Source organism: Gallus gallus, chromosome 4 (genome assembly GCF_016699485.2).
Source record: "Gallus gallus isolate bGalGal1 chromosome 4, bGalGal1.mat.broiler.GRCg7b, whole genome shotgun sequence".
Lineage (NCBI taxonomy): Eukaryota > Metazoa > Chordata > Aves > Galliformes > Phasianidae > Gallus > Gallus gallus.
The window spans coordinates 78,731,595-78,751,474 of NC_052535.1; the positions used below are offsets into that span (position 1 = coordinate 78,731,595).

The window sequence follows — 19,880 nt, forward strand, 5'->3', positions numbered from 1 at the left end:
AGAGTATTCTCCAGGCAACAGGAAACATGAATTTTAACCCTTAGGGTGGAGAGTCAAATATTTTTTACAAGCACAGTATTTCTTTTTGCTGCTGATGAGAGGCTTTGGTTTTTCTTTTATTTTGGAAACAGAATCAATTCAGATCACTTTAGGCTGAATTGTGGTGTTTCTTCACCAGTTCAGATTAAAGCCAAAGCAAAAAGAATAGCTGGCTATTCAGACCAGCCCTGATGCCAGGCTTCAAACCAAGCTGACAGAAATGAAGTTTTGTAGGGTAGTGATTTGTTCCCTGGTAATACCGGAGGTGATAGCATGCTGGCTTCAGAATACAATGACAGGCTTCAGGTAGGCTATACTCCAAAACTTTCACGTCCCACATGCACCTGACATGCACCACACACCCTGTGCCAACATCTTATTGCTGCATGGAAAGGATGGACCAGCACTAAGTGGTCAAGTATCACAACCAGATAAAATCAATCCAGTGGCACTGTGCTGCCACTGTACTTTTCCTATTGCAGTTTGGTAGTGTAGGAAAGGGCAAAATGGTGCTTAGCCAATGGGTGCTGCTTTGCCAGCCTGCTCACATTCATAGCACCAACCCTCCACTGTAGCTCACACTTCCCACATCTGCAACACAATCAGTTGCAGACTGATGCATGACTAAAAAGTGACAAAAAATGTTTCTTCTACAGAGTCTGTGAGAGAACCAGAAAAACAGGGCAAAAGCATTTCCACAGCTCTCATAGAAAGAGGTTATAAGTCCATTTTTCTCACCTTTTCTGTATCATATCTTGTTCATGGCAAGCCTACGCCCTATCCAAGCTCAGATCAGCACAGAGCACACCAAGAAAACCAATGCCAAGCCACATACAGCTTAGGTGAAACGGGAGCATTTCTTACTGGTTTTCTACTACAGATGAACATGACGGCAATCAACCACTAAAGATCTTGGGAGAAAGCTAACTGAAGTCTCCCTTGGCTAAAACTGAGACAGCTGCAAGATAAATGGTAAAGTATATTTTTTACAGTGAACTCTTATTTAATTAAGACAGACTAGAACATGCTACAGTATACATATGCAGAGATTTAGACATAAACATCCCTTGTTATCTAAGGTGTTTCCTTCCTTCACATGATGCCAACCTAAAAGACAATTTCTCATGAGTTTCTCCACCCAAAATTTTCGATCGTTGAGCAACAGCACCAGAAAGCAGAGGAAGACGTTTATCCATCAATTAATTTCCTTTATTTCACAAGCTTTGAATTCAGAAATAGAACCACAACTAGTAGATCTTGATACGGTAGAGTAAGTAAAAATGCATGTGATTACAAAGGAAAAACTTTGTACAAAAACTTTAAAAATCCGACGGCAACTTGAATTATCTGTAAGTACCAAAAAACTCATGCAGAAGGAGAGCACTACTGCCCAGGTGGAGAAATCCCTGCAGGGGTGGCAATGGCATTGGTTTGTATAAAGTATGGCGCTGTCTAAAATGGAAACAATGAAGACACAGACTTGGAACGTACTGAGTGGCTACAGACAGGTGCTACGGAGGCCATTTGTCATTATTTGTCCTGATGATTTTCTGTGTCCGAGAGAAGTGCTTCTTGGGTTTATAATAAATTAAAGATAAAACAGATGCTGCCTATACTACTCTACTGCATACTTTCAAGATGGCCATTTTCTTCCTTCATAAGTGTTTTTAGTGGTGGTTATCAAATACAGACATTAATCTTGGCATTGCGTCTAGTCAATTGTTGGCAACGTGTTCTATAGGGACTCACTCACAGAATGCAACTTGCATAAATAACTCAGTAACATGCATTAACTATTCTAATACAGCAAAAGGGTGCAAAGGAACCATCATTCAGTTACGAGACAAAGCTAAAACCTGTGGTCACTAAAGGGGCAATGGAAGCACCATGCTTTAAGGTGACTATGGCATGAAAGCACAATTGTGAGGCAAGTAGTTCCAAGCAAACACACCAACCACACTATTATCACCTCTTTCTATACAAATTAAAAAAAAACAAAAAAGAAAAAAAAAAAGGACATTTTGTTTTTTATTTCCATTAGTACCAAGTAAAACTGTGGGTTCAGTAACACAGATATTGATGGGAATGTACATTATTCCCATGATCCTTCCTCCTCGTGTTTCTGTCCATCATCATTTTTCAGCCAAGACTGGTAATATTAGAACGACCACCAGGAGGTGCCACGATGCGATGTCCAGTGCGGCGGGGGTTGTTGTCATCTATCTGAGCTCCTGCAACAAGAGGAACACAGAAAACAAGGGTATGAAAAGGGCAAAATCAAATCATCAGCTGTGATGTTTTACCTGACATTCCAGCTACGCTTCCCTCACATCACCATCAGCTGGTTTCTCCTTTGCCAGGCCCCTGCCTGAAGTGCTAAGGAGACCTTCAAAGGTGCCCGTGCCCAGCTCCAGTCATCTTCAATAAGAAATGCACGCATAAATGTTTGGGATCAGACTGATCACAGATGCTCGTCCTATGGGAAACTGTCTTCCACTGATGGTGAGAAAGAGTCCAGGCATGGAGGACAACCTGGATTCCCTTCATGAGATCAGACCCTGACAGAAAATATTGTTCTTTTATTAGAAAAGAAAATCATGAATGTGCAGACTGGCTTTTTCAAACCTGCCTCATTCATTTAAAATACCTGTCCCTGCAGGGTCAATGGGTTAACAGCACAGTAAATCTGATGTTAGTGATCATAAATGCGCATGAAAAGGAGCACTGATCTGATGTAAACTCATTCCCACTGCAGACTGCATTTTAAAATGTTGGAAGGTTAACTTTGTGACAGCAAGCTTTCTGCCAGGCTAAATACTGTGTGAACACACTCAGCTTCTTAAAGGCAAAATAAGACTACCAAAAAAGTGTCAGATCATTGTAAATGCTACCATAGCCTCTGGTTCAGTCACACATGAGGTGCCTGATTGGGATCACACTTACACCACTAGGTGCCATGGTAATACACAGGTCCAGCAGCTCACTCAGAAACCACAGCTTCACATGCTTTCCAAAATCCTCCTATTAATTATTATAGTTACAAGTCAAACTTTTAAGCTTTTTTTTTTCTTTATATAGATATACATATTTCTGTATGCTCACCGTGGGCCCAAGTGTACAGGGAAAAATACATTCCAACTCACCAGAAGGGTTTTTAAAATACTTGCTCTCCTTAGGCTTTCTTCTACAAGTTTTAGTTTCTAAAGAGAGGATTTGTCAGGGATGAAAATGCCACCATCTCTCCCACTGGGGGAGAAAATCCTGTGACTTTCCTAACAACATCATAAAGAGCCACTTATTTACCAATTGGGCTGCAGACTTTTGAAGGATAGCAATTTGACACGCTTGTAATTATCTTCAAATGACGAGAATTCTTTCCAAGAACCCCAAAGGATGATTTTCCAGTCTATTTCTTATGCACCATGGAAGATATTTTGGGCACCAAGAGTAAAGAGACATGAAAAAGTGTAATCTGCATTTTAATAGATACTGCACATGGTTTGGAGACCACGGGCAAGGACAGCTGAGGTTCCCACATCTAGCAGCTTTTGTCAGTACTGTAAGAAGGACACCTGAGGTGTCTGAGCCATGTGAGTCACACCAGGCCGTTGACCACCAATGGGCCACACTCATATTGACCACAGGCCTCTGCATACTGCACAGTGTCAGGTAAATAATACTAATGGACTGCAAGCAGAATAGTATTTTAAATTACAAACATTCTGAATATTTGGTAATATATGAAATATTCCTAAGGAAAGAGTGCATATGAACATATTTCTTTATATATGTTCCTATGTACATATATGTATTCTTTTCATATTGCATTAAAGAGGCAATTATTGTAATTGAAATTTATCACCAATAATTCATACTCAAGGCTTTAAAGGCATTTCTAATGAGTTGGGTTGACTTACCTGATAAGCTAAAATTAGACTGATGGAGGTTTCTGATTGGCGGGGGCTGGTTTTTGGCAGGGGAGGATTTAGTTGAGGGTGCAGGAGTTGCATATTTTGGCGTAGCAGGGATTTCATACACAGGCCCATCATACATTCCTCTGGAAACTCCTTGCAGTCCTCCCACCTAAAGCAGGAGCAGAATAAAACCAGGCAGTGAATGCTCTGATAATGCTCCCTAATGACACTCCTACTGATATACACAGGTCAATGGGCACAGTGGGGTCTCTGTATCTTGACCCATGGTTCCTATGAGGAATATGAGAAAAGAGAATCGTAAGAGTTTCAGTGGCTTTACAAAGACAGAAATCTAGAAAATGTATGTTTAAGAAAACAGCTCCAATTTTCAGGAAGAGTCTCTAGCCACTGGATTTCAGAATCCAAAGTTCATCCACAGGATTAGAAATCTAAGGCTTATATAGTTATTGTTTCAGAACCATTTCCCCAGTGGGTTAAACAGTGGAATTCAAATGCCATGTAGGAAAGCCACGCTATTCACAGGAGTCTGAGCTAGCTCTTACAGAAATCAATGCTTTTTCCTTGTTTTGGAGGATTCAGCATCAGGCTCAGAAGAACCTTGCAAGCTGAGCCAACACTAATGCCCAGAAGGAAGCAGATGCTCACAGCAGTGGATCTACTTTCCAGGGCTCCACAAAGGCAGGGATTTATAATGCTATCCCTATTCCACGAGGTCTTCCCTGTGCCAGTTAGAGCTCTGCAGGCCCTTGTGTGATGTGTTCATCTATCTTCTGTTGTGCAGTGATATAGCCACAGAAGCTAATGGTGGCTGATATAACCATCACTGAGTTTTTCCATATGTTTTCAATTAATAAAACTTGATAGTGGGAAAAGAAACATGGATATGGGATTGCTATCACTTCCTCTCCGCAGGCAGCAGAGGGAGCTGGAAGTGCAAAAATGTCAGTGCCTCATTTGGTTCCTCTGCACACCCTTCCCAGTGTATCTATAATCAAAGGTCTTTCCCAAATCCAGTCCCATTGCTACATGTAAGTTACTTGGTCCAGTTAATTTTGTGCAAATCTCAGCTACGAGACACTGCACTATCATGCTTGTTTTGGAAGTGTAGTTTTCACTATTTAAATAAAATAACATTGTCACTCTATATTGCACTCCCATGTGCTAAGCCCTTGAAAGGTAAACGTGAAGAGAAGGCTCACATCATCTAAATCAATGATGTAAAAAAGAAAATTATCCACTTGGTGTTTTGCAAAACTCTCATGCAAATGCATTTTATTTTTACGGTGTCTTTCCTCCTTAGAAGAACAGACTTTCTGTCTTTCATAGCTCGACAGAATTTGTATGAAAATGCTTAAAGACTATCAACCTGCTTGTAGGTTTAACTTCAACAACAGCTATCCTTGCAGGGAATGGCATATGCTTAGTTGAAGAAAATAAATATTTTAGTAATTTTTTCTTTGTTACCTGTTCTCTCAAAGTAATGTTATCACCCAATGGCAAAATTTGGCATCAAATTGCAAAGAACCCCTAAATACTGCCAAGCCAGGCCAAGCCCTAGTCTTAATCTTAGTCATTTCCCAGGCTTTTATTTAAACACAAGAGAAAAGCTTTCTGGTCTGTGAATGCTGCTAAAACTCAGTTCAGCAAATGCACCAACAGCAGTTCAGAGATGCCAAATATAAATAGGATCTCTTACTTTTCTTCTCTGCAATGTGGCTATACATTATGCAAAGCTTAATATCCATTTTAAATTCTGATTTTCTTCTGGTTAACTCTTCTCCTAAAGAATCATTATCTTTGCTGACATTCATCTAGAAGTAAATTGTATCACTATTCTGTCTCCCTTCAGAAGACTGCACAGCTGGGCATAAGACAGTTACCCAACAGGCCTTTACGTGCTCTACTCAGTAAAGAGCATAGTGTTAAGTGGTACCAGTTGCAGAGGAGCCAGCTTTTTGGTCATATTCTGAACAAGTCATTTGATATGGGCTCATACTAGCACAATATAATAATAATTTTAAAATTGTTACTGTGATTCCAGGAGGAAATGGCTTGGAAGAAGATTCAATAATATCTGACATTACCTTATTCCTGATTTTGATGCGCTGGTAAAGATATTCAGGGAAGGGTTTGCGAGGGATGAAACGGCCCATTCCTTTATTTACGTGCAGGTTCCCATCTTCATACACAATCTTCCCTTGGCTGATGACCACCAGCGGGGCACCATGGCACTCCATTCCTTCAAAGATGTTGTACTCAACAGCCTGAGGATGAACAATACATTCACTGCAAGTTTGGTACAAGATCTCCTTCAGTTAGTAACTACTAAACCACATTTGTAGTCATATTTTTAAGCAACTGCCATTAACAGGCATATAAAATTGCTTCGTTTGAAGGAAAATGCATTTCCATATGAAATGCATTTCCACATGAAATGATTTAAAAGCATCTATCTGATCCACCTCTCCTGGATATGTTGCTTACTTTCCATCAGGACTCTATCTTCAATTTTTCAAGGACTTTCCCTGTTTATCTAGAACCCCTAGAAATGCAATAACCTCACTAAGAAGGAAAATTCTGGCTCAGCTGCCAGATACCCACAAGATGTGGTCCTACCATGTATGTGCTGTGACTGTGTTACGCAATGTCAGAGGCCTTGAAGAGAAAGCTCAAGACTTGCAGCAAGCATTGAGATTTCAGAGCCAGCACACCTATTTCTGTCTGGAAAAGCCCAGAAAGGACCAGGAAAGCTTGAAGCTAAACAGGAATGACTGCCAAAGGGCGGGTGATCATTATTTTTTCAAAAATATTGTGATACCTTAAGAGAAAGAAATAAAAACAGAATCACCCACGTTTACTTTTTAAAGGTTTCCAAAGGCTTATGCCTTTTTAATATAAACCACATCACTGCATTTACAGTAAAATTTATATAAGGATTTCCCAGTACAAAAGACCACAGCACTGAAGATACAGATTTGAGATAAACACAGAAGATCTGCCTCAGCCAAAATCAAAGTGACGGTGAGTCACTGTTGTACTCTGTGCTAAGGACAGCAAAGTACACATCAAAGCTTTGCAACTAAATGAGCCATGAAACTGATCAGAGCTGTATTATCAAAGTATTTCATCATCCATAATGCACTAAGGTATTGTTGATTTAAACGTGCATTTCTCCATACCAGCTGCTTTTCGTGTAAGCAAAAAAGTGAGCTGATTTCAAACTTATAATCACAGCTTTATTAACCTCAGCTGCAGACCTGCTACTTCATGCTGATTTACAGATCAAGCACAAGTATGAAAAAAACAGTGCCACTGTATATGCATGGAGAAAATAAATCCTTCTTGATCACAGTGCTTCCAATGCAAGATGCATTACCTCCATTTTCAGAACTACACATTTCAGATAAGGAGTAGGCAGCTGCCCCACTCCTCTACATTTTATGTGCTTCCTCACATGAAATTGGATCAGCATTTGAAAAGTGACAGAGGCATTTCTTTTTTGTTGTTTGCTGTCTTTTTCAGCTTACCGATTTATGGCTTTTAGCTGTTATAGTCTTCACCTTATCAGGGTCCCAAATAACAACATCAGCATCTGAACCAACAGCAATCCGGCCTTTTCTTGGATACAGGTTGAAGATTTTGGCAGCATTGGTGCTGGTGACAGCTACAAATTGGCTTTCATCCATCTTACCTGTGGCCTAAAAACAACATTACTTGAGCAAAACATTTATAAGATAGAGACTGAGTATTCAGAGTGCTGAATGGAAAAAAGGAAGAAAAGCCAACAACACTGTGGTGCAGTGGATACCATCAGGTCTCTCAGCCACCCGCAGTCCTTTTCCCTACACACTGATGCCTGTGTGCTTTTTCACAAGTCCTACTAATTTCCATTTAAACATTTTATTGAATGTAGAACTGAGGTGTATATATAAGTATTCCAAGAGTAACTAAAAGATCAAATCTAAAATATGATCAGGTTCTCCTACGTGTATTCCAAAATCCGCAGATCAGAGCAATACAACTCCAATCGTAAAGCTCTTGCCTGGAGACGTCACCGCCCATTGAACTTTTTATACTGCCAGAGATGGCTTAACAGCAGCTGTACACTGCAACTTTTTGGGGGGTTTTTTTTGAGTTTTCAATAGACCATTTTGAGGTCTTCCCTGGCAATAAACATGAGCAATGTTTCAAGGACAAATAAGACAGCCAAACTTCTAAATATTAAATAAACACGTATCTACTGCCTGATAAATCATGAGATTCCCAAAATATAAGCTACTCAGTGGTTCAGGAATGAACATCGCCACCTGTAAGCCTCATCTTGCAACCCCTGTGGCAGCTCTTTCCCAATGTAGGAGTAACAAAATGAAAACATCACTGGCTGGTTGCATTTTGCTTGCTTTTTTTATGTATGAAGATATCTGAAGCTGTCTCTGTGCTCGCAGTCGCAAAAGTGGTCCCTGTAGACAGTGGTTATTAAATACCATCCGGGTGAAGTGCTCACAAGAGCATCATAAATACCCGCAGTTTGCAGTTTGTAATACACATCCGAGTGCAATGCAGTGCAAAGTAATAAGCCTGTGTGTGTGACTGGGTGTGGAAGTGAGAAGACGGACAATGGAGGGAGAACATCATTACTTATTAGGATCCAAGGAACCATCAAAAAAATGCTAACATACACCGGCGCCCCCCAGCAAAATATGCCAGTATGAATTACATGCAACGTTCTCCTTCAAAGCACTTTATGGTTTAGCCTCAGGCTCTGCTGCCATCCAGCTGTAATTTCTGAAAAACGATGAGACACTTCCCAAATTCAAACAATCCATTCATTTCATTTACATGAGGTCTACTTCACGATCACTGAACTGTTCTGTGTGCCATGTGATCGTACATCTATGAGAAGCATCTACTCTGACACAACTGAAAAAATTACACAGTGCAGTCTGCGAAGCCTCAGGTCGAATAAAACACTATGGCGATGCACTGTCAGAAGTGATGCACAGACCTGAGTTTATGGAACTGGAGAAGATTTTTGAAACAAACAATTCATCTCATAGTAGCTCCCTCTCTGGGAATTCCCACTGATATATTAGAAAGTCACTGAAATACTGACGAGGAGTCTCCCTCCTTGCAAAATTCAGCCAACAGTCAATTTCTCGTCATAAAAGCAATTACTTACTACAGCCTTGTCCCAGACAACAGTCATTCTCTCCTCAATTCCATTGACCCCTTCAGGAATCATAGTGAAGTTGTCCTTTCCGATGGCTTTCTGGGCAGTGCTGTAAGGGCAATGTCCACTTCCCGTCACCTGCAGGTCCCCACTGTGGAGTTAACACACAGGTTTAGACCAGTCACCAAGGTTACCTTGGTCTCGGACAAGCTCAAATGGACCTTTCAAGGCTACACACTGGAGGTATAGGCTCTAAGACACATCAGCAGCCTTTCCATGTTGGCTACAGATCACTGAAGGGCCAACAGCAGTTTTGACACCTCCACCTGAAACACCCCGAGTTCCTGCAGATGACAGCCTCCTTAGGTTTAGGGCTGCTATCAACAGAGATCAGGCACAAACACAAACTCAGACAAGGGATTATTGTTAAGATTAAGGAAATGATCAGGGGCTTCTATGAAATGTCTGCCATACTCAAATTCATAACCGTGTTCAGAAATAACAGTACATTTTGCAGCACAAACCAATGAGCATCAAGCTTGTTTCCCTGCATTTCTCCCCAGCACATACACTTTACTGTAATTTTTACACAAATGTTCCTTGATTGGCCTTCCAAAACAGGACAGTGAAAATAAAAAGGAGGAATATTTTTTTACCACATTGTCTTCTAATTAAACAAAAAAGGGGGATAGTGCAAGTGAAATGTACTCTGGGTTCACCTAACTTATAGGTCTCACACAGAGAAACACAGGGAGTGAAACACAAAAAGAGCAACCAAAAAAAATGATTGTATTGGAATATATTTTTTCACCTTAGAAAGAATTTGTTGCACAGATCAAAACTGGAACACTGCCACTTTGGGGAATAAGGAGGAAGAGCATAATTAATATGAAGTATTTTGCAAAAATAGGAAAAAAAAATAGGCTCTTCGGTATCTACAGGAAAGCTTACAGGAGTCAAGCACGTTGAAACAAGCTAATTTCTCCTATCAGTGCAGAAGGGTGATGTCCCCTCAGTGCAGAAGGGTGATGTCCCCAGCAGCCTGTCATTCTTTTTTAAGTGATAAATTCCAGCTATGAAACATCTGAACGATTCTGGTCCACAACTTCAGGTATCTGCAAGCTAACACGTAACCCAGTACAGAAGAAAAAAGTCACACATCAGTAACTCCAGTGCAATTTTCTGGGCTGCCAGCCCTAATGATTGCTGACAGTTGGAGAAGACCCTTTGGCCTCTGTTCTGGTTCCTCACCATGCTCAGATCCAGCCATTCCCTTTTTTGTTATAAGCCAAACCTATGTTTTTCATGGTGAAATAGCAATGTTTTAGCTATTTCTAATTATTAATGTGTATATTAATGAATATTAATCCGTAGGAGTAAATTAATGAGTAATAATCCATAGGATTAAGCCAAATCCATCAGTAAAACATTAATTTATTCTAACACAGCAATAAAGACATAAGATTGTATGCCATTTCTTCTTTCTTGTTACACTCCTACTGCTCAGATGTGTACCACTGTCAAGTGCTGGGTGCAGGGTGAGCATCTGATCAGCTGAAGAACTGAGATGAAGGGATCACCATAGAAAACATCTCACAAAGTGGTGGGAATCAACAGCCAATATCAGTGTCTCTTTAAACACCACACCAATACCTCACGACATTTTTCTTCACTGTAAACAAGGTTTTTGGGATAGATTACATCTTCAATGTAGTACTGAGATCTCACATCTCTGGTTTGGGAAGAGATGGGCCTATCAAGGCAGCAATAATGCAGCAGTACACCACGGAAGATGAAAGCTACCTGAGGTGCATGGGGTCACAGATGAGAAAAGGACCAAATCTGCAAATCCTATGAGACACTCCCTAAATTTTTGTACTTCCAACTTTTTAGTAAAAAAAGTCAACATATTCTGTGGTAAACAGCATAAGCAGTATGTGTACTGGCAGAAGAATATTGTGAGTATTCTTTAATGGATGTAAAATATTGTCCTCCTGATGAACAGCGAAATAGAAAAGTGAAATATTATGATTACCATCATCCTTGCAAAAAATTCCCCACAACTGCAGAGCAGAGGGATAATATATACAGCTCTTTTTTTAGTTTCATAGTATAGATTTAAAGCATTAAAGCCAAAAGCAGGCTAAGCTGCTGTCATTTAAGATCTAGGACTTTAAGCCTGTAAGAAAAAAAAAAAGGCATTTTGCATGCTTGGAGGATAATGAAAACTTCTCTGCCTCCTCCATTTGTCTTTCTGATATTAGGGCTAATGTCATTATTTGGATTCCAGGTCTAAAAATTCTCTTGCTATTTCAGCCGATCTGCTTTGACCCACATATTATCTGGGGACATTCTTTTTTGAAAACATGTAGCTGTGTCTGACAGAATAAAGGACCAAACATTCTGATACGCATGTACACATATGCTTGCTAAGAGATTTACCCTCGCACAATGAGCTTCACTCCTTACACTGCTGTTAGTGACAAGACAGACAAGAAAAGCCATTTTTCCTTCTTGTCCTTATTTTATGGAACAGAAAGCTCAATAATGGAAAATTAGGCCACAAGGCCTTCAGAGCAGAACAAATGCACGCACATTACTACCAGAAATGCACATAACTCAGAGCTCAACTGCACATTCATTAACAGTGCAGTGAATGCAGTATCATTACCGTAGCTGAGCTGAAATCTAGATTTGGTGGAGCACACAGTCTGACCTGCAATGTGCAAGCAGAGATGTATGCAAGGAGAAAAACATCCCTGCACCTGAATCAAAGCTCTGCTCCCACCTGAGTTACACACGACAGGGGCTTTGTATCGCCGCTGCCATTGCTCTGTACAGCCAGTTAGTCATGTTAAAAGTTAATCTAAGGAGGAAATGTTTTCTGAAGACCAGTAGGCCACACTTAGGGTTAAAATTATGCTGTGCTGTGTAAAGCAGAAAGATTCTCAGGACGGGGAGGCAGCAGCTGAGACAAGTGTCACCACATGGGAAGTAAGGGTTTCAGTGGCGGAGCTCCCTACTCCAGCACCATTCAACTGTCCTGGTGGAACTACAGCTGAACTTCCTTATGACTTCTGAGAAGACCCACAGGTGGCTATAGGCAGCACTTTCAGGAATGAATTTACATCTGTGTTGCTGGCAAGATGTTGCTGACATCTTCTATACGAAGAAGACACTTGTTCCTCCACTGTCCACATTCATTTCCCCTCCCTAGTGATAATTATCCCCTTGTCAACCTGAAGACAGCAAATCCACAGCCCTGCTGTCTCATGTGATGCCTTCAGTCACTAGCCTGACTCCACCTGAATCCCTGACAGTCTCCTTTGTAAACCATTCTGGTCACTTTCTCATGCCTGACATACATTCTCTATACATATATCACTCAGCTTCCAGCCTGAGGACTCTGGAACTAATAAAAATATAATGCATGCTATCCTGTTTATTTAGCTGTACAGAAATCACTTAAAAAGCAGAAAGAAAAAGAATTCCTGAATAACCAGATGTCTTATCTCAAATATGCAACCCAGAAACTGGAGGGTCCAGGTCCGTCCACCAGTCCAACATCCTCTGCACAGGTTCACAGATGGTTTTCCACCATCCCTTCTATGCTGTGTCATGTATGGCACTGGTTTTAAGGAAACTGAGCTGATCCCCGGATGCTTTATTCCACGTGGCATTTGAGCTGATCCCCGGATGCTTTATTCCACATGGCATTTGCACTTGCTTGGCCATCGGCCCGTTAAAAAAATGAAGGTCTTACCATGCTAAAAGCGAATTTAAGTGATCTGGAGTGGTAGGATCAGGGCTCAGAGGTGGTGAGGTCACAAAAGCTGCAGCCTTGGCCCAGTTTTTGCTCCAGTAATGCGTCCCATCTGTCCCCAAGCTGGCAGTGATCGGCTCTCCAAAAACAAGGGGACCTTTGGGAAAGCAAGGATATACAGGAACTGATTACAATCCACTCTCTTTCCAGCACGTTATAGAGCTTGCTGCATGCAGCCATGTATAATTTACGCATTGCTACATGGTCAGTGTAACTCCCAGAAAATTAAGCAGCCTTGGCTTTGTCTGTATGATAAAAAATTAATCAGGAGGCTCTCTGAGCTACACATGCTTTTGATCAGGATATTTACAAAGCTCTCTTTCTAATCCAGAAGGAGACAGTTCAGACCTGGTTTTAATTTGTACTATTTTAATCACAGCCATGTTCTCTCCGTTGCTGTGCTTCAGAGTGAATTTAGGTGGAGGATGGGCTCCAGCTGACAGATGCCTTTCTACCACTCTCAGGTTGGGCATGGCACCAGCAGATAGCAGCATATGGTCCCACCAGCAAACTCCAAGTCTCCGGGAACATAAATATCAAGATAATGTTTAGCTCTTTGGCTTCCCCACATTGCTCATACACCAACCAGCAGAACAGAGCTGACTCCCCTGCCTGTCTTCTCCATTCTCAAGTAAAATGAATGGAAAACTAACTTTGAGAAAAAGATGGAAAAGTATGAATCAGCTCTTATTTGGTTTAACCTTTGGCTCTCTCATCACCATAAACAAGGGCAGGTGGAAGAACAGAGGCACTGTGGAAATAGTCTGAAAAATGGAGGAGCAAGAAAACAAGCAAGAGAAGAAAAGCAAAAAGAACAGGAAGGAAAAGCATGGAAAAACAGTGACAATTCAGCAGAAAAGATAAATTACTAATAAGGTGCCATTTGTGGCAGAAAATGAGGATTACAGAAGAATGATTAACTGTGAAAGAACAGAACTTTTCAACACAAAAGGGAGTGAATCTCTCCATTGTCCCCATGCTGAGCTGCACCTTGTCCCACTGCCTTCAAAGAAGAGCTGAGTCTCCTAGTATGGCAGCACTTCAGGTGCTGTTTCTGTGATGCACAGGTTTCAGCAAGCAAAGGCAGCTTCAAAAGGGGCTGCATCCAGACTCAGAAGTCCCTTTTGGGTGTTTTTTAACCCGGATCCTTGCATGGCCAATGAGCAAGGCTGACCACAGACACCCCCAATGTATGTTACTGGGGGTCAGACTCCAACAGCAAGTATGAGAGTGGGGACCAGGCACCACATACAGCACATCCACTGCCTAAGCCACTGCAACCCGGAATCAACCCCTCACAAAGTAACAACCTGAAATAAAAGACACAGAGGATGTGCTAAGTCTTGTAGGAAGGTGAAAATGTAAAGGCATAAGTTAAAGGAAACCAAAACAATGAGTTACAATGCAATCCTGAAGAGGATTGGGGTGCTTAAGACTTTGTGGGGAGAAATTCTCTTTGTAAAAATAAGAAGGATCTCTTTTCAGTTTAACCACTCCAAAATACTTAGTGTCTCTGACTGGTGTCGAGGTGTACAGATCAGTCTGCCAGTAACATTTTTTTCCACTGAGCTTCTGTTCAACACAAAATCCAAGTTTGAGGGCAGAAAAGACAGTCTCTTACCTCTCTTTCTGGCCAGTGCAATGATATCAGCTGCACTCTTACTCATCACCTTGGTGATGTACACTGGGCAATTTATTCTACTGGCAATGGTGATGGCACGGAAAACTGCTTCTGCTTCAAGCTGAAGGAAAAAGGAAGAAGAATTTAACTGAAAAAGCAGGCAAGAAAAAATGAACTGGAGGACTGAGCCATATTTCTCATTGTTTAGCAAAAACTCTTCAGGAACTGATTGTTTTTTTCACAGTGGGATATGCAGTGCTGGAAAGCAGGAGCTAACCCAACATCATGCACTTCTTGTTTGGAGTAACCACTGTACTTAGCTGTACTTGTCAAAGGGGTACAGTTGGTCTGGTGCAAATACAGCTCCCTGCCCCTGAGGAAAGGTCACATCCAAGTGGCTAACAGGGCTCCTCCTTATCTCCCTCTCAAGTCTTCAGACCTCTCCCTCTACTCTGCAGTTGGAAGGAAAACAAAGCAACAGAACAGTGCCTCAGCTCAGAGCTTACTCTCTGAAATCTTTATGTAAGGATAAAAGGACAGTGAACATTTATGTTCTCATGCATTCTCAAACAGCAACATCAGCATTATGGGCTGAATTTAGCCCAGTGTCCATAAAAGCCTTTGAAACATCTCCCTGTAGGCATCAATGCAACCTCCTACCAGAGAGCCATTTGGGACACAGGCACAAAGCAGTCATCTTCAGGTGGAGGCTCCACTACCTAGTCATCAGTTTTACACCTCCTTCCTAGATAGACTCACTGCATCAACATTTTAATACGTAATAATCTATTGAAATTAAACATATTGACTTAGCAGTGCAGTAAATTCCCTCCAAAAGTTGTGCTAGAAATAGCTGAACAATTTAGCCTGCTGAAACCATACTTCTTACTTCTTCACAGTTTTGTAAAACATTTTTTTTCTTAAAATCAGACTATATCTTCAGATTCTCAAATGACTTTTATGCCAACATTTGCTCTCAAATCCCCAAAGACACCCACAGAAGTCTGAGGAAGGAACACAGGACCTCTGTGCATCACCACTGAGTCTGAGGCCATCAGATGGCAGAGTCAGAAATTCCTTCCTGGAAATTGCAAATGTAGAATTTCCTTAGGCCCTTACTCTCATTAAAAGGAAATGCCTCAATTATTTCAGAATAATTTAGGTGGAAGTTAAACAGGAAAATGAAAAAAATACATAAACAGCTCAATAGAATGTGACCAATTAAGTTTATTCCTCTTGCCTTGGGGAAAGGTTATATAAAGATCTGCAAACCACAACAATCTCTTCAAGTTTAGCCTCAAATCCCCAGGGACTTGTCTCTTTAATCTTCAAGGAAAGCAGTCACTTCCCACTACCCCCATTATGCCATTAGCAGTCTGAACTGTCTACATTAAGAGACACTGACACATCTCCATCCATTCCTTCTCATTAAGAAAACCATTTCCAGATGCCTGAGATGATCCTTGCAGTGTCTAGTTTTATTACAAGAGAATCACATAAATTGAGCTGCCTTGCAGCGTCTTTCCATTCTCGTATATTTGCATTTCCACTGTTTGCAGTACTACTACAAATGTATCTGCTGACATAAACACAGATTCATATGTTGGCACACATATATGCATGGAATATACATACTCATGTATCAGTTTTAGTCCGAGGCATTTTAATCAACCCGGTAATCTAAAAGTCTAACCCATAAGCAGTATTGCTGATGCTCAGCCTGCTACATCACGACCAAACCCCAGAGTCAGAGCACAGGGTTCAGAAACAGAAAGAAAGAGAATAAGTCTGGAAGTGGCCATAGGACAAACAGAATGTTGCCTCTCTCCATGCACCCATCCATCGTCTGCATGTACAGAGGCCAAGCTGCAGTACTGCATGCTAGACAAAGTATTTCCATGAATGACAAGATGAGCAAAACCTCTTACCTCCTCAGGCCTGCTCAGGGCATGTCCCTCCGGTCCCGTGATTCCCATCTCCAGGATGCGCTTTTGTTCCTGGAACATAACAGAGAAACGCGACAACCATTCCAGGATGAGAATCTTGAACCAGTTCCCAGTAGATTAACAGCCATGTTTTCTGATCGTCCTTTTCTTGTGTGTACAGATGTAGCTCTACAAGCCTGCTGAAGTCTCCACTGGCCTAGAAGTCCTATTTGACCGAACACCAGCCTGAAGAACAGGTTTCAACCAACATTTTAAGTAGTAATTATGGATATTCCCATCCTGCAATTCTTTCTTTACTCACAGAAGTTCCTCTGTTTCTGCAGCCTACAAAGTGTTGTTATCTTCATTAAACTTTCAGCGTTGCATCTCTGTATGGCTTTTTTCCTAGAGTGAATCACTAAAATTATCTTTTTATGAAAGCAAAAAGCTCTACTAGGGACCAATGGAGGTTTGTCACAAAAGAACTGTGCTATCAAGCTTCGCAGCAAGGTGATCAATTTTTGTTTAAATAGACAAGAAGCTTCACTCATGTTCCAATGTAAGGCCAAGCAATGGTGTTGGAATAAAGCTCCCTCATCATAGCAATTGCTAATTCAACCACTTCCAACCTGAGTTTGGTACTGGTCTACCAACAGACCCAACATGGGAACACAGCAGCTGATGTACTTCAAAGCCCAGCCTGCCATGCCCTCAGTCTCCAAGGAGCAGAGTTCAACAAGTGTAATGTCTTCAATACAGACAAATGTCCCTGAGAGACCAGGACGGAGTTACTTAATATATTTTACTATGTTATCTAGTAAATATTTGATCCCAGGCCCCCCAGAGTGCAAAGCTCACACATTACCAATTACTCCAGCAAAACCTAAGTTAACATCCACACACACTTTTGCCTTTGCTGCAATCAATCAAGGCTGGACAGCCATTTAACAGGAATGCATTAATCTGACTGTTTAATAAAGGTTATTTTGGTTAGAAAGTCATAATGTTTCCCAGGTTTTCTTAAAAATGGATGTTCTAAATCATTACTGCAACAGCTCTGAACACTGCAAGTTAAACACTTCAGATAATTAAAATACAATAAAAAAATAAACAGTTGCATCCATAAATCAAAAAATAGCAAGACAGCACAGAATGTCAACACTTACAATAGGATACATTTATATAATATATATACATTTACATATTTTCAGCCCTGCAGAGAAGGACTTGGGGGTCCTGGTAGACGAGAAGCTGGACATGAGCCAGCAGTGTGCGCCTGCAGCCCAGAAGGCCAACTGTGTTCTGGGCTGCATTAAAAAAGGGGTGGCCAGCAGGGAGGGGGAGGTGATTGTGCCCCTCTACTCAGCTCTTGTGAGGCCCCATCTGGAGTACTGCGTTCAGGCCTCGTGCCCCCAGTACAGAAAGGACGTGGAGCTCTTGGAGCAGGTCCAGATGAGGGCCACTAAGATGATCAGAGGGCTGGAGCACCTCTTCTATGAGGAAGGGTTGAGGGAACTGGGCTTGTTTAGCTTGGAGAAGAGAAGGCTCCGGGGAGACCTCATTGTGGCCTTCCAGTACTTGAAGGGAGCATATAAAAAGGAAGGGGAATGGCTGTTTATGAGGGTGGATAGTGATAGGACAAGGGGGAATGGTCTTAAACTGAGACAGCTGAGGTTTAGGTTAGATATTAGAAGGAAGATTTTCCACACAGAGGGTGGTGATGCACTGGAACAGGTTGCCCAAGGAGGTTGTGGATGCCCCATCCCTGGAGGCATTCAAGGCAAGACTGGATGTGGCCCTGGGCAGCCTGGTCTGGTAGTTGGCAACCCTGCACATAGCAGAGGGGTTGAAACTGGATGATCATTGTGGTCCTTTTCAACTCAGGCCATTCTATGATTCTATGATTCTGTATCCTGAAGGAAGTCATAAAATCAGATCATATGATAAAATTACTAACGTAAGAGGATTTGATAGGACTAACAACATCAAATATTTGATACGATCAGATTTGAATTTTCACATAGAATAGTCCTGCAAAATATCTGTGCACCCAGCTTTGCTTTCACCATTCATATGACCCTTCTAAATAAAAGGAACTGACTGATTTCCTAAGACATGGCAAGGCTGGAGAAATATTTTCTTGTATAACACAATTCACATTTCTTTACAACTACTTCTTTTCCTAATACTTTTTTCTTGTATGCTCATATTCCATTGTTGTGTATTAAAGCTGAGCAATGAAAAATGTAACGGAAACAGATTTCTATCAAAAACACAATTCCACAAGTGCACATTGATTTTAATGGGGCATAAATCAAAACACCACAAGTGCTATTTGATTTGTTTCATTTTGCCATTCCTACAGTAATATTGACTTATGTATTGATTTTTATTCTACTGGACGTTTTGTGTCATGCTAACACTATAAATGATATATTCTGGTAGTTTTAAATCATGCTAATCTTCATGAAAAATCAGCAGTTTTTCTCTCCTGAATCTCTCCTGATGGTTTTTACCTGGTTTCAGTGGGAGAAGGACGCTACTGTGCTGTATGTGCCTGCTGATTCCCCACTACTCTCTTTCGAGATCAATGGCTGCTTGGCCAAACTTGATTTAGGGAAAGAAGGCTCTCAAAGGCAGTAAATTCTTACCAGGTAGACAAAGGACAGAAATCCCACTAAGGGAAAAACAACAAAATAAACCCTTAAGGGCAAGAGTGCTTACACACTCCACAATCATTCAAATATTTGTTTGAGTCTCACTTAAGCATGCAACCATATGGCTTCCCTAATGTAGAGCTCAAAGACAACTTGTTTTTAGCTACTGTAATTTCCCTGTCAGCTTCATAGTTCAGTCCTTAGGTAAGCCAGCTGATAAACCAGTCAGCTCACTCAGAGCCTCGCAGACCTCTAATGTGCTCTGCATACAGACAAGGGAGAGTTTGCTTCACTCACAAAGTGAAGCAAAAATCACAGTTCACTCACCTGAGCTATCAAGTCTCCATTTTCAGCATGCACCAGGATGACAGCCCCAAGGCTTTTTAGAAAGGTAAAGGCTTCATAAAGCTGCAGGTAGTACAAAGAAGGAAATGCTGATGAATAAGGAAAATATATTAACACTGGGACAACTCTGTTCATCTCTGTTTTGCTCCTTCTATGTTGGTAATTCTCTGTGTGAATAGCATATTATCTCCCTTTTCCACAATCCACTTTTGACATATACCCAGAGCTACACAGCTAGGCATCACCTGGCCCGCCTCTCATACATCATCCCTGCCCAGGACAAGCCTGTGCCTTTCTGCACTAACACAGGGTCAAGTCCCAAGTGGTGCCACATCTCCCTCAGACACGATGGTTCAACAAGCTCC

At 41.3% G+C, this 19,880-nt stretch overlaps 1 protein-coding gene across 3 annotated transcripts in view; it reads right to left on the reverse strand.

The window, feature by feature from the left end:
• Nucleotides 1-1,226: 1,226 nt before the first annotated feature.
• Nucleotides 1,227-19,880, reverse strand: part of CRMP1 (collapsin response mediator protein 1) — a 44,681-nt gene continuing 26,027 nt past the window's right edge. For all 3 annotated transcript variants that reach the window (XM_015285727.4, XM_040698679.2, NM_204495.2), the window contains exons 6-14: nt 19,498-19,578; nt 16,517-16,585; nt 14,589-14,709; nt 12,908-13,064; nt 9,154-9,295; nt 7,502-7,672; nt 6,059-6,238; nt 3,957-4,122; nt 1,227-2,270 (exon numbers count right to left, since the gene is read on the reverse strand). In XM_015285727.4, coding sequence (XP_015141213.1) covers nt 2,179-2,270; nt 3,957-4,122; nt 6,059-6,238; nt 7,502-7,672; nt 9,154-9,295; nt 12,908-13,064; nt 14,589-14,709; nt 16,517-16,585; nt 19,498-19,578 — 1,179 coding nt within the window. In that variant the 3' untranslated portion in view covers nt 1,227-2,178. The remainder of the gene's footprint in view (nt 2,271-3,956; nt 4,123-6,058; nt 6,239-7,501; nt 7,673-9,153; nt 9,296-12,907; nt 13,065-14,588; nt 14,710-16,516; nt 16,586-19,497; nt 19,579-19,880) is intronic.